This window comes from Lynx rufus, unplaced genomic scaffold (assembly GCF_022079265.1).
Source record: "Lynx rufus isolate CCGP_SWC_20201006 ecotype Redwood Valley unplaced genomic scaffold, mLynRuf1.p SCAF_2, whole genome shotgun sequence".
Taxonomy (NCBI): domain Eukaryota; kingdom Metazoa; phylum Chordata; class Mammalia; order Carnivora; family Felidae; genus Lynx; species Lynx rufus.
The window spans coordinates 201,506,396-201,521,827 of NW_025814834.1; the positions used below are offsets into that span (position 1 = coordinate 201,506,396).

Genomic DNA, 15,432 nt, shown 5'->3' on the forward strand with positions numbered 1-15,432 from the left:
TGAGCCACCCACGTGCCCTGAGAGAGAGAATTGTAAGCAGGCTCTATGCTCAGTGCAGAGCCCAGTGACCTCGGGATCATGACCCAAGCCAAAACCAAGAGGTAGATGCTCAACCGGCTGAGGCACCCTGATGCCCCAAAGATTGTTTTATAGACAACTTCAAAGGATGATTTTCTAAGAAATAATACTAGAAATCATAAGAACAATTCTTCTTAGAGAATCTCTTCCCAATAAAGTGTTTTGTTTCTATTAAGAATTTGGTACAGACTAAATGAATTAAAAAAAAATTCTCAGTAAGTTCAGATAAGTATTCTATTAAGTGTAAAGTTACTATAAATATTCCTACAGCTGACAATACCATGATATGTTGGTCAGGCATACCTCCCAAATAAAGTAACCAGAAGAATTCCCAATTTTACCACAGTCACTTGGCTGGGCTGTTTATTTATGGAGGGAGTTCACCAGCATGGTGATGGCTTTTGTCTATCCACAGACAGTTCAGCCTGGAAGATGTAGTTGGTTGCAATTTTTTTGGCCACAGAAATGTGATTTGTGCTGATGCCTGAATTGTGAGAGCTAAAGGGCTCTCTTAGGGTCACTTAAAAGAGAGAGAGCCTGGGGCTCCTGAGTGGCTCAGTTGGTTGAGTGTCTGACTCTTGATTTTGTCTCAGGTCATGATCACAGAGTCGTTGGGCTCTGCACTGAGTGTGGAGCCTTCTTGAGATTCTGTCTCTCCCTCTGCCCCTCTCCCCAGCTCGTGTGTGCTCTCTTGCTGTCTCTAAAATAAATAAATAGAGCTTTAAGGGAGATCACTGAGTATAGGTCTACTGGATATTTGTGTCTACACAAAGGAGGACTCTTGAGTATGAAGGACTCTGAGTAATATGTTAGATATGTTAGATGTTTTAGTATATCAAGAAAGGTTACCATCAGTTGATGAGACTTTCAAATTTCTGAAAGATGAGAAACAAGGAGATTGGGTCAATAGAGACTAGGAGAAGAAATCACAGATGAAAGTATATGTAGAAGTTTTAGAAATGTACCAGATTCAAGTAAACAGTTATGAAGAAATGAAGGGTGCCTGGAGCTTAAATCAGTGTTCTGGCCCTTGCTCTTGATTTTGAGCATCTGGTGTTTGTCCCCTGGATAAAGCCTGGAGAAATACTTTCCAGACACATTGAATGGTCTGCCTGAGGAGGGCAAGTGTATCCATATGGTCTATTCTCCCCATGGTGTTTAGTGTTTATTAATCAAAGTATGTAATTCTTTTTTCTTTTTAATTTTCAAAAAAATCTTTATTTTTGAGAGAGAGAGAGAGGGAGAGAGAGTGCGAGCAGGGGAGAGGCAGAGAGAGAGGGAGACACAATATGAAGCAGGCTGCAGGCTCCAAGCTGTCAGCACAGAGACTGAGGCCGGGCTCAAACTCACGAAACACGAGTTCGTGGCCTGAGCCGAAGTCGGATGCTTAACCGACTGAGCCACCAGGTACCCCTCAAATTATGTCATTGTTTTGCTTGAAGCACTCATTGCGTTCCCAAACTTCGTATCATGTGTTACAAGGCTGTGTGTCATCTGGCCCTTGCCTGCATCTGAGTCTTCTTTTCCAACCACTCATTCACTTGCTAACATTGGCCTTTTTGCCATTTCTCGACATGCCCAGATGTCATCCTTTCAGTTTCTTTACACTTGTTTTCCTTCTGAAACCTCTTCCTTTGCATCTTCTTATAACTCCATCCTTTTCATTATTAACATTTCTGCTGAAATGTTACCATCTCACAGAAATTATCACCCTATCTGAAATAGCTCCCCTGTAGTCACTCTCTATTCTTTGTGTTATTTTCCATAGTACTTATTGCTTTGTGAAATCATATTACCTTATTATTTGTTCATCTTTCTATTAGAATATAAGTTCCTTGGGGCACCTGAATGACTCAGTCGGTTAAGTGTCCAACTTTGGTTCAGGTCATGATCTCACAGTTTGTGAGTTCGAGCCCCGTGTCAGGCTCTGTGCTGACAGCTTACAGCCTGGAGCCTGCTTCAGATTCTGTGTCTCCTGTCTCTCTGCCCCTTTCCTGCTCATGCTCTGTCTCTTTCACAGAAATAAAATAAACATTTAAAAAAAAAGGAGTTTCTCAATTAAAATGCAGGATGTCGGCAGTCATGGCAGAGGAAGAACCTCTGGAAATACTTTATAAAAACAATGAGGACACTGGCAGACATAGTCAAAATCAACTGTTTCAGAACTCTGAACATTAACCATAGGCTTGTAGCAAACTAGGAACATTTATTCAAGAAAAATGGCCAAATCTCAGGAACACTGTGAACTTTGTAATGTTTTAACTTGCCCAGGTGCCGTCCTCTCTCCAGTTCCACAGTAGCTTTGAAAACCAACAGTCCCTAATCATGGTGAAAACTAGCAGCCCAGAAGCCAACTGGAAGCTACAGACCAAGACTGGAGCTTTTTCAAAGCCCTGTTCCAGAGAATTGTCATTATTTGACTTGTTATTATTTGTTATTAATTGACCTGTCTGGTGGTTCCTTAAAAGACCTCATTTGCAAACTTGCATATATTTGACCAGACTTGGAGCCTTTTCTGCCCAGGGTATTCATTGAAAACAATTAGAGGCAATTGAACGTCTCAGCTGCCTGTGGTAGTGAGTAACGGTTGGGGCAAACAGACTAACCAAAAAGCTTAAAAGGAAAAGCTGGGGAGTAGATGTCCATAGGGGATTTGTAAAGCTTTGATATATTCCTGGGAATCCAGAAGGCTGTGCCCATATGTTGAGCTGTGTGCATCTTTAGAAAGGACCTGAGAAGGCCCTAAGTTCTTAGTTCTAGTTCATGTTGAGGCTCTGTGCCAACGGATAGTGAAGGCTAAGGAGAAATTATAAACTGGCTTAGTGTTAAAAGTGTGCCCTAATACATATACAGAGCCCATCCATGAAGACTGGGAGATTTACTGGTTCCAGGAGTCTAAGGAAATCTCTGTCTAATCATTAGCTGACCATTAAACTAACATCAGAGACTTCAGTGGCCACATGGAACAAAGAATCCAGACTCTGTAGGAAATTAGTTTCTCTATTTCCTTGTCCTATTTTATATTTCTTACCACTGCTTGAATAATAATTTACTTTTTATCTGTCTCTTACCAGTTAGAATATAAACATACTAAGAGCAGGGAGTCTTTGTGCACAGTTCTTTATCTCCAGTGCCTAGAATAATGCCTAGTACATAAAATATTTATTTTTTTTAAAGTAAGCCCTGCACCTATTGTGGGGCTTGAACTTGCAACTCCCAGATCAAGAGTCACATATTCTACCAACTGAGCCAGCCAGGTGCCCCTAAAATATTTCTTGAAATGATGAGAAAATGGATGACTCAGATATCAATTCTCTATATACTTTCTGTCTTCTAGAAATTTGTTGAATCTTTTGCCTCTTGAAATCACTGTTTTTCTTTTCTTTTTTAAAATTTTATTCAAGTTTTATTTATTTAAGTAATCTCTACACCCCATGTGAGGCTCAAACTCATGACCCTGACATTAAGAGCCGCATGCTCTTCTGACTGAGCCAGTCAGATGCCCCACTGTTTTTATTTTGTTGTTGTGTCTTTTATCTCTTTCATTCCTTTGCTATTATTTTTATGAAGTGGATTTCTGGAGAGAGGACATAAATGGGTGTGCTTCTTCAGCTCTCTTGAATCAGAATGTTCTGATTACTGATTTTGATCAATAGGAAGTTCACTGAGAGTAAACTGATTTGGATGAAGTTTGGGAGGGTTTTTTTTTCTTCTAAATTTTTTAATGTTTATTTATTTTTTGAGAGGGAGGGAGATAGAACATGAGCAAAGGAGGGGCACAGAGAGAGAGGGAGACACAGAATCCGAAGCAGGCTCCAGGCTCTGAGCTGTCAGCACAGAGCTTGATGCGGAGCTCGAACCCACAAACCGCGAGATCATGACCTGAGCCGAAGTTGGGTGTTTAACCCACTGAGCCACCCAGGCGCCCCGAAGTTTGGGAGGTTTTATGGTAGAATTCATTCTAAAGAGAATGAAAAGACTACACACATGCATTATGGTTTAAAACCTTATGCAAATAAACTTGACAATCTGGATGAAATGGATATTTTTAGAAAATGTTGCCAAATTTGACCCCAGAAGAAAGAAATTCAGTAGACCAATAACAATAAAGGGAATCCGTAAAGTTAACAAAGGACTGCTCCATAAAAACTTTTAGACCTAGGTGTTTTCATAGGTATGTTATTTCAAATAGCCAAGGAATAGATAGCTGAACCAGAGCATGGATAAGAGAGTTTATAGCTCTTTTAAGGAAGCCAATGAAATGTTGATTCTAAAACTTCATGGACAACACAAAATAGGAAACCATGGAAGAATCTTCCAATTATTAATGTAAAAATCTTACATTCAGTACTAGAAAATAGAATTCAACAGTATGTTAAAATAATATTCTACAACCCAAGAGTTTAATTTCTGAAATAAATGCCCATATGGTTCAATATTAGATCTGTTAACATGTTTTAATAGATGAAAGAAAAACCATATGGTCATCATCATTTTGGATGCCAAAAAAGCATTGACCAAATTAATATCTTTTCCTGATAAATGTTCTTCATTTAATTAAAATTGATGAATTCTTATTTGACACGATTAAAGAGAACTTATTTCATTTTTCTTTTCCTTTCCTTTTTTTTTCTTTTTTTTTTTTTTTAAGTAACCTCTGTGCCCAATGTGGGGCTTGAATTCATGACCCCAAGATCAAGCATCACATGCTCTATAAACTAAGCCAGGCAGGCACCCCAAATTTATTTCAGACCAAAACCAATATCACACTTAACAGTGGTATGGTAGAAGTATTCTCATTAATGTGAGGAACAAGAAATGGATGCCCAACATTTAGTATTGTTACTTAATATTATAGTGGAGGTGTAAACCAATATCATTAGGTAGTAAGAAGAAATAAAGAGGTTAATATTGGGAAAGAGGAAGGAAACTATTTTTATGCAGCAAGGGAAAATATATAGCTGAAACTCAACAATCAACTCTCTTACTGTTCTCATTATTAGAAAGAATGAGATTCTGGTAAAGTGGCAGTTTACAAAAGTACTAATACAACATCTTTCCTGTATATATGCAGAGTAATATTTTAGTGGCACCTGGGTGGCTCAGTCGGTTAAGCCTCCGAGTTCGGCTCAGGTCATGATCTCACGGTTTCGTGAGTTCGAGCCCCATGTTGGGCTCTGTGCTGACAGCTCACAGCCTGGAGCCTGCTTCAGATTCTGTGTCTGCCTCCCACTCTGCCCTCCCCCACCCCTGCTCACGCTCTGTCTCTCTCGCTCTTTCTCAAAAATAAACATTGAAAACAATTAAAAAGAATAAAGAATGTTCATTAGTGCAATTGGAGCATAGGTAAACCATTCTCCACAAGTTGGTTGTTTCTGATTTTTCATTTCTCTGAACAAACTTACTCTATTTTTTGAAATAGTGGAATAGAGTTGACTTTTTACCCCTCTACTTAATTTTGGGGGAAAAATTAGGAAACGAATCAGGCCATGGGCAATTTTATGACCTGACTCTAACCAGAGGATAGTCTGAAGATAATATGATTTTACAGCTGTGCCTGAATATTTTTTTAAATCTTTTTTAATGTTTATTTACTTTTGAGAGAGAGTCAGAGTGTGAGCTGTGGAGGGGCAGAGAGAGAGGGAGACACAAAATCTGAAGCAGGCTCCAGGCTCCGAGCCATCAGCACAGAGCCCAATGCAGAGCTTGAACTCATGAACTGTGAGATCATGACCTGAGCCCAAGTCGGATGCTCAACTGACTGAGCCACCCAGGCACCCCTGAATATTTCTTATTTTCTTATAGTTCAGAGAACACTCGGTTTTGTTGCTTATATATATATTTTTGGTATTTCATTGGTAGAAAGTAGTATCTTAAAAATATTACAGTTTATTCAGTTAGTGGTGAGAATCTTTTTTCCCAAGTGCTGATTTGATCTTGGTGGTTACTTAAACTGTCTGTATCCTTTGATGGATACAGAAGCATCCATCCTTGATGGATGTTAGTCATGGTTTGCCACATAACAAATTATCATATTGTTGAATTGTTGGGTTTATTTTATAGACATTAAGGTTTATCATAATTATATTTGTTATATCCCTTTAATCTTAGATTTGTTTTTTCTCATTGCATGAAAGTGCATTTTAATAACTGGCTCTGTTGATTTGTTGCTTATGCTTTCTTCTGTTGCACAAAATTTTTATCTCTTTTCTACAGATAAGTATGCTAATCTACTTTCTCCAAAATTTCTTGAATGCTTAGTTCTTCATATATTTAGAATTAGTCATGTTTTTCTCCACATTGATACGATTTTTCTGGCAGTATTTTTTTAAGATTTTATTTTTTTAAAGTAGGGGTGCCTGGGTGGCTCAGTCGGTTGAGCGTCCGACTTCGGCTCAGGTCACAGTCTCACAGCTCGTAAGTTTGAGCCCCATGTCGGACTCTGTGCTGACAGCTTGGAGCCTGCAGCCTGCTTCAGATTCTATGACTCCCTCTCTGTCTGCCCCAACCCACTCGCATTCTGTCTCTGTCTCCCTCAAAAATAAATAAACATCAAAAAAAATTGTTTTAAGTAATCTATACCCACTGTAAGGCTCAAATTCACAACCCCAAGATCAAGAGTCACATGTGGCTCCAACTGAGCCAGCCAGGTGCCCTGGCAATAGTTTTTAAATATTGATTTTTCTCTACTTATAAGCACTTTTTAGATTTGATCATTGCTTTGGGATTTCTTGTCTCATGGGTCTTTTTGTTTATTAAAAAAAATTTTTTTATGTTTATTTATTTTTGAGAGAGAGAGAGAGAGAGAGTGTGTGTGGGGTAGGGGCAGAGAGAGAGGGAGACACAGAATCTGAAGCAGGCTCCAGGCTCTGAGTTGTCAGCACAGAGCCCGACGTGGGGCTCAAACTCCCAGACTGCGAGATCATGACCTGAGCCCAAGTCAGATGCTTAGCTGACTAAGCCACCCAGGCGCCCCTCGTGGGTCTTTTAGTATTTTTTTATTGTGGTAAGTACACATAGCAGAATTAACTATTTTACCCACTTTTATTTAAAAAAATTTTTTTAATGTTAATTTTGAGAGTGAGAGAGCACGAGCAGGGAAGAGAGAGGACAGAGAGAGAGAAGGAGACATAGAATCCCAAGCAGGCTCCAGGCTCTGAGCTGTCAGCACAGAGCCCGACACAGGGCTCAGACTTGGGAACAATGAGATTATGACCTGAGTCAAAGTCAGAAACTTAACCGACTGAGTCACCCAGGCTCCCTTACCCACTTTTAAATACAGCATTCAGTGTCATTAAGTACATTCATGGTGTTGTGCAACTATTACCACCATCCTCTGGTGGTAATATCTTTATTTGATGTATTTCTACCTTAACCTGAAACATTATTGCTGTTATTCTCAGGCAAATTGTTTAAATCTCTCAGTCCTAGCTGCCCTGTCCGTGGATAGGATAGTTGTCCTGTATGAGGATAGTTGTGGAAATAAAACTAGGTAAGACAATAAACTTAAAAATAATTGGGGTATTATATATGCTTAGTAAATGATTGCTCTCTCGTCCTTCCCACTATAATTGGTTTTAAAGACTGGTTGGTGTAGGGTACATCTTTCTTAATTCCCTCAATTATTCTCTTCTCCTCCAAGATACTCATTGTTATTGTTGCCTAATTTCAATAAGATATTTGTAAGTATTAGAATAAACATTTGTTCACTTTATGTTTGAAATTAATGTGTATGTTTTGTGGATTAGGAATCCCAAATTACTACTTGCCCTCTGCCGCTTACTACTAAGCAATGTTTCACAAGAGACCACAGAGATGTATTCTTATGTTTTGAAACCATTTCTCCTGACACCTTTTCTGATTTTGCCTTGTAAGGCCTCCTAGTTGATAAATTAGAGTTTATTTGGAAGAGGTGTCTTTAGATTTTATGTTTGGTACTTTGGGTGTTAGGACCCTAGTTTCTTAATTCATTTATGATCTCCTTTAAATAGATAAGTTATTATTGAATAACAATACTTGAAGCAGTTATCTTAAAGCCATTAAAAGACAGTATTTTGCTTACTGTTTTCATTCTTCAAGGCATACACATAATTATATTTGAGGATACCATGATAGACATTTGCTAATTATGTACTCTTTTTTTGCTAACTACGTACTTTTAAATCCTAAAGTAATCCACATGTTAATCTTAAGTAATGATGTAGCACTTTTTTGACACTTCTTTAGATTACTATTGTTTATAACTATTGCTGAGATATAGTTTTGTTTTTTTTTTTTTTTTTTTTTTAGTTTTTTAATGTTTACTTTTTTGAGAGAGAGAGAGACAGAATCCGAAGGGTCCAGGCTCCAAGCAGTCAGCGCAAAGCCCGACGAGGGGCTCGAACTCCCAGACCACAAGATCACGACCTGAGCTGACACTTAACTGACTAAGCCACCCAGGCGCCCCTTGCTGAGATATATTTAATTTGGGGAATGATGCTGTTAATTTTCCCCAGGAAAACTGTAGCCTTTTGTTTGGTGTGTTCTAAAAATTTATCTATAAGGCTTTGGAAGAAATAGTAAGTAGACTTCTAAAATACAGTGTAGTCAGTGATTAAATTTATGAGCTACCTGTTTTCTCTTTAGAACTGTATCAAAGATACTCACTTAATCTGTGCACACGTAGCCACATGCAAGTTCCCCTTCTAGGACTTATAATCAGAATGTTGTGCTCTATTTAGACACATAATCAAGAGTAACATATACTTTATTTTCATTGAAAGCAATTTGACCTTTATTCTGTGCTGTGTGTGTGTGTGTGTGTTTCCCTTCCTATACTTAAGAGCTATAATAACATTGCAGTAACGTAAGTTCTTACCTGTAGCCATTTATAGTTACAGGGTGAATAGAATGTTTAACTTGGTGCAAAACAGAAATTATGACATAGGAATCTTAATTAGAATTTTGAAATAAAATATTTACTAATAATTTCCCTTCTAATTTCTAAAGATTAAAAATAAAAATTATGGCTGCCGGGGGGCCTCGGTGCTCAGCCAGTTAAGCATCTGACTTCAGCTTAGGTCATGATCTTGCACTTGGTGGGTTCGAGCCCCGTATTGGCTCTCCACTGACAGCTCAAAGCCTGGAGCTTGCTTCAGATTCTGTGTCTCCCTCTCTTCAATGCTCCTTCCCTGCTCATGCTCTGACTCTCTCTCAAAAATAAATAAACATTAAAAAACAATTTTTTTTAAATTATGACTGCCATGTTACAAAAGTATCCTGCTTTATTTATAAACATGTGAAATCACAGTATTTAAAATTGACCTTTCAAATCCAAACAGAATTCCCTATTTTTTCGTTGTCAGCGTTTACAGGTAGGGAAAGTCTTAGGAAATAATACTATTTCTGTTCTCAAATGTAGATTTTCCCAGATGTCTGTCCATGATGATATATAGATACTGACAAACTCTCACCCAAAAAGGTGATTAAAAAGCTGTTTTTAGAAATCAATAGTAAGAATTGAAACTAGAAAATTAGGAGAAGACATTACTGTCCAAATGCTCGAAGGTACTTAAAAGATTGACTCAGAGCATGTTTTGTAATTTCACTGGCCGTTTGACTAAGTTGTAAGTAATTGTATTCATTTAAATTGCAATAAGAATCCACTTTCCATTTCTATGTCAAGTCCTTGTCAAGTCCTATTTTTGGATATTTTAAAAGATGAATTTCAGTAAGTGTAGAATAATATCAGGTTACATTAAAAACCTACAATTCGATTAAATGCTAGAACTCATACATGGAAATGAGAATATTAAGATTAGTATAGTAATTCTGTACTTTTTTTGATATTAAGTATCAGAGCACTGTATCTGTGTTATACAGCACTTCCGTCTGTTGCTAGTAAACGTGACTTGATTGTAAGCATGTGCCAATTACAGAAAATGGTGTGAGGTCTTAATATTAAGGTTTTAGCACATTGAGAAGTGCTAGGAATGTGACAAATACTTGCATTCTTATATTTAGTATATCCTTATATTTTTCAGGTTATTCAAGTTATAAATTATTGGATAGAAGACTACTGTATTGATAGAAAGTAGTGTCTTAGATGCATGTTGTGAGGAAAATACATAATTTATAGTCATTATTAATATAATTAATATATTGTATACACAAATGTACCAGAATGAATGTTTGCAACTTTATACACGTTACACGTTGCCAGTAGAATCCCAGAAGATTCTGTAACAAATCATGTGCTTTCCTTGTAGATCGTTTTTTTTTGTTTGTTTGTTCTAAAATGATCAAAATTATTGGTGATCATTGATCACTTGATTGATTACTTGATTTAAAAAAATGTTTTCTAACTATAAAAATTATGCCCCTTTTATTTCCCTAAATTGAAAAGCTGAGAAACTAAAAGGGATTTTTAAGATGGAAATAACAAAGGGTGCTTATTTTCAAAGAAAAATAGAGGAGGTAGAATGTCTTCCAGTTTTTCCCTTAAAGTTTTTTTGCAACTCACCATAGATTTTATCCTAAGAAAAATAAAAAAATTTGTTCCTTTTCATAATAAGATCACCATAATATTGCCATATTTCTAAAAAACAAAATTCAAGATTGAACATTTAGTTTTGTCTGGCTTGAGAATTTATTTCCCCACAATTAAGAGTAGTATTTCTTACTTTCTAAAACCCATGATCCCTTTTAATCGATAAAAAATGTCTGTTCTCCTTTGATGTTCATATTTTTTAAATCAATTAGTTCTTATGTTTAAAATTAAAGCACGTTATGAGTATCCTTTTCTTAAAATAATTTTTCTTACCTTCTGTCTTGCCCAGAAGTAGATTTTATAACCCTTCCCCCATGAGAAGGAACATCCCTTCCCTCTCCCGTGCTGAGAATCTACAAATTAGAGATTACAGTTATTACAGTATGGCCTTCAATTAAGTAAAACACTTTTGTTTTACTTAAGTAAACACTTTTTGTTTAGGTGAGAGCTGGTCACACAAAAATTCAACAAATGAGGTATTAAAGGCATTACATTTACCTCATGATTTGGCCAGATTTTGCTCCTGTTTTGGGATGAAATTATGTATGCATATTATGTACATTTAGATGTTATTAAAATCCCATAAAATAAAGACATTTCAATTTAAAACTAAGATGGGAAGGAGCTGGTAAAACATAAAAATGTTTCATCTTTCACAATTGTAATCAGTTTCACGTCACATTGATTATACTCTTCCGAGTAGAGCAAAACAAGTTCAGGCAAGATAGCCCCTGTGGGCTTTAGTTATTGTGCTCCGTAATTCTGCAGCACTAGTTATCTACGTCATGTAGTTTGAGAACTTAGCTTTTGAGGCTCTGTGTACGACTCCACGTGAGTATTGATGATCACATGCTTCTGACCTTTAAACTTTTTTCTTACGACATTCTAGGTCTGGGAAGGGATTAAAGCTGTGGTAGAGTGGGACAATTTTGCATCTAAAAAGACACATGTTTTCTCTCTTTTTCCCATTCTGGAGTGTGGCTCTAAAATAAAGCATGCTGTATTGCATCGAGATGGAGCAGTAGAAGTGGAGGGGTGGTGTTATTGGCACTACTGAAGTTTTTCATTTCTTTTTTCGTGTTTTTTATATGTTTCCATTACTTTGCCAATAAGATTCTATACTTGCTTTAGCTTTATAGGTTAAGTTAGGTACAGTGGTTGGTAGAAGTGAAAACAGGAGTGACCTTAATTAAAACCAGAAGCAGTCACATCTGTTTTGGAGAAGTGTCCGTTTCATTTGGGTTAAATGGAAATGGAGTTTTTGTTTTTCCAATGTGTTTAGTTTTCTAATATCTACCTATTTCTTGCCAGCAGGCCACAGTAAAATGTTCTTACCATTAATTGGGGTCTTCGAGTCCTTTATTTTTCTTTCTTAGTTTGGAAATCAGGTCAAGAAGAGCAGGGTTTGAGAAGGTAAAGAGTTTGCTTTGGGGCACCTGGGTGACTCAGTTGGTTAAGTGTCCAGCTTTGGCTCAGAACATGATCTCACAGTTCATAAGTTTGAGCCCCATATCGGGCTCTGTGCTGATAGCTCAGAGCCTGGGACCTGCTTAGAATTCTGTCTCCCTCTCTCTCTGCCCTTCCCCTGCTCAAACTCTCTCTCAAAAATAAATAAACATTGAAAAAATTAAAAACAAAATTGACACAGTAGTATATTTAGTGGAGCTTGTTATTTCAGAATAAAATTGGGTCTTGGCTTTACATGATTATTTTTCCTTAATTCTATAATTCAAGGTTTTGCTTTACTTATTTATTTGCATTATTAAAATAAATCCAGAAGAACTTGCCTTTAAATTAATAACATATATATAGATAGTTGGTTGTGAAAGTATTTAATTGATAGTCCATTTTGTCCTATTTAAAGTGATTTGGTGTGTCTGTGTTAACAATTATGTAAATGTTCCAGATTCAAGCAGGTTAGATGTTATCATAACATACTGACTTGCTAGGCTAGTTTTTATCATTTTTTAATGTAACAATAATCCTCAAAAATAATGTTTTAGTTATCTGCACACAGCTGTCATTATAAAATGTTTAATGCATTGGGCACTATAGTAACCACGTTTTAAGTAAACCAGAAGGGCTTCCACGTGTTGGCTTTTGCGATGTAGTATAAAGGTCATTGGGTATACCTGTCTTGACTTGGTACAGCATGTCAGTTTGGAAAAGCCACGTGCAGGTTGAGATTTTGAGATTGGGACTCACGTAGAAAGCTTGAGGTAACAAAAATTAAAAAAACTATTATCTGATGGCCTCAATGATAAAAGAGGACATAAAGCTTTGGATCCCCCCTCTTTTTTAAACAGACTGTGAAGACTGCTTGACAGACACTTGCAATCCAGTCACATAAGTGTAAGAAAGAAATATTGGTCCTCATGGAAGAAGAGCAAGATTTACCAGAACAACCAGTAAGTATTTCCTTTAACAATTTAAAGTTCTTTATAGAAAAGCTAATCTTAAGAGATTTTAAAGATCACTCAGTTATACTGCAGATTCCAATTTAGAAATAAAAATAAGGAAGAGACTTCTTAATACTTTCCTTCTAAGAAAACAATTTCGTGTCCTTTAATTCACATTTTGTCAATACCTGGGAGTCTGCTTAGAAAATTCAGTATTACAAACTGAGTATTGCATGGGCGCCTGGATGGCTCAGTCGGTTAAGCATCTGACTCTGGCTCAGGTTATGATCTTGCGGTACATGAGTTCGAGCCCTGCGTTGGGCTTTGTGCTGACAGCTCAGAACCTGGAGCCTGCTTCAGATTCTGTGTCCCCCTCTCTCTCCACCCCACCCCACTTGTGCTCTGTCTCTCTCTGTCTTTCAAAAAAGAATAAACATTAAAAAATAAAAATAAAAAAAGTACTGTATTTGTAAATGCCATTAAAAAAAACCCAAAATTGCTATCCTTACAGTTTTTAGAAAATAAAAGAGGATGTCTGTTTACCAGTAAAACAGTATATATTATCATTTGTGCCAGAAAACGTACTTTTTATCTTTACCTAAATTTTTCTGATTAAGTTTTTAAAAAGTAGTAGTAGTTGAAGAAAGTATAATTTGATTACTAATTGTTAAAAATAGGTAAGTATTTTTAAATACTAAAATACTTATTTTAAAAAGTAGATAAAAAATAGATAAGACCCTAGAGTCCAGGTTAGATTCTTAATTTCTTTTAAATATTTAACATAAATAAATAAAATAATTTTAAATGTCCTCAAGTGATACAGATTTATTGCCTTGTTGTGGCCTTTTTTTTTTTTTGTATATTTTGGTCTTTCTGTGTTTTGACCCTTAGCATTTAAAAAAGCAAAATAGGGGCGCCTGGGTGGCTCAGTCGGTTGGGCGTCCGACTTCAGCTCAGGTCACAATCTCACGGTCCGTGGGTTCGAGCCCCGTGTCGGGCTCTGGGCTGATGGCTCGGAGCCTGGAGCCTGTTTCCGATTCTGTGTCTCCCTCTCTCTCTGCCCCTCCCCGTTCATGCTCTGTCTCTCTCTGTCTCAAAAATAAAATAAACGTTAAAAAAAAATTAAAAAAAAATAAATAAAAATAAAAAAGCAAAATAAATAAATAATAAATAAATAAATAAGGAAAGGCAATAGTAATCATTCTCGTAGATACTTTTGTATTAAAGGATGTTTTTCTTTTGTGTTGAGATTTTTCTGAAGTTAGATAAATACTGAGTCAGTTTACTATCCTGAATGAGCCTCTTGCATTTTATATTAAGGAAGAATGCAGAATGATACATGTTTACCTTTATGAAAATCCAGCTTAGAAAAATTTGAATTTTGAAAGCAGGTAATAGGGTATGTTTTTCATGTTCCAGATGTATTCTTTATATCACAGAAAGATGGACATGTGCTCACAAGAAGTCCTTTAATACATTTTTAATATTTTCTTTATGTTGAGAAGTACATACTGATGATTACTTTGCCATTTTTCTTTTAGCCCTCTCACTTAAGGCAAGTATAAAACCAGAAAGATATAGCAATTGGTAAAATGACCTTGGAACATTTGAAATGTCATCCCTTATCCCTGTTGGGACATCGATAATCAAGGAAATGGTAGAATTAAAAATCATCCTCAGCAGTGTTCCTAGGATATGTACTGTGAGAACAAATAGCTGGGTTAGAGACATTAAATGTACCAAAGAAAATGATGGCATTGAGTTTTTAATGTAGTAAGACAGAAGTCTGGTCAAGAGGTCTAGTTTCAAAAGACTTATGTGTTGACATACTGTTGAAATGGGTATTGTTGTCAGTAACTCCTTATGTATTTAAAGTAGAATTGTGAGGCTGACCTGCTGGTGAGTTGTCTTTTCTACTCTGCTTTATTTCCTTGCTCTTCTATTCAGTTTCTATAACATGATGTCCAAAACCTGATTGTTACTTAAGAAGGTGAGAAATGAAACCATTTTAAAAACATTTTCTGCTGACTATAAATGGTGATTGTCACAGAGCATCATTTTTTTATTGATTTGTTCCTGGGCCTTAATTTTTATTTTTATTTTTATTTTTATTTTTATTTTTATCTTATCTTAATTAGAGGTATATATATATATATATATATAGAGAGAGAGAGAGAGAGGGGGGGGGGAGAGAGAGAAAACAAGTGGGAGAGGGATAGAGAGAGGGAGAGAGAGAAAATCCCAAGCAGGCTCTGCAGTGTCATCGCAGAGCCCGACGCAGGGCTTGAACACACAAACCATGAGATCATGGCCTGAGCCAAAGTTGGAGGCTTAACTGACTAAGCCACCCAGGCACCCCTTGGGTCTTAATTTTTAAAGGTAAGTGAGTGATAACACAGGGAAGTCAGTGCCATTGAAGGAAAAGCT

General features: G+C 36.6%; 1 protein-coding gene across 2 annotated transcripts in view; it reads left to right on the forward strand.

The window, feature by feature from the left end:
* EYA3 (EYA transcriptional coactivator and phosphatase 3) overlaps window positions 1–15,432 on the forward strand; it is a 98,497-nt gene that overhangs the window by 13,838 nt on the left and 69,227 nt on the right. For both annotated transcript variants that reach the window (XM_047082536.1, XM_047082537.1), the window contains exon 2: window positions 12,913–13,014. In XM_047082536.1, the coding sequence (XP_046938492.1) occupies window positions 12,982–13,014 (33 nt within the window). In that variant the 5' untranslated portion in view covers window positions 12,913–12,981. The remainder of the gene's footprint in view (window positions 1–12,912; window positions 13,015–15,432) is intronic.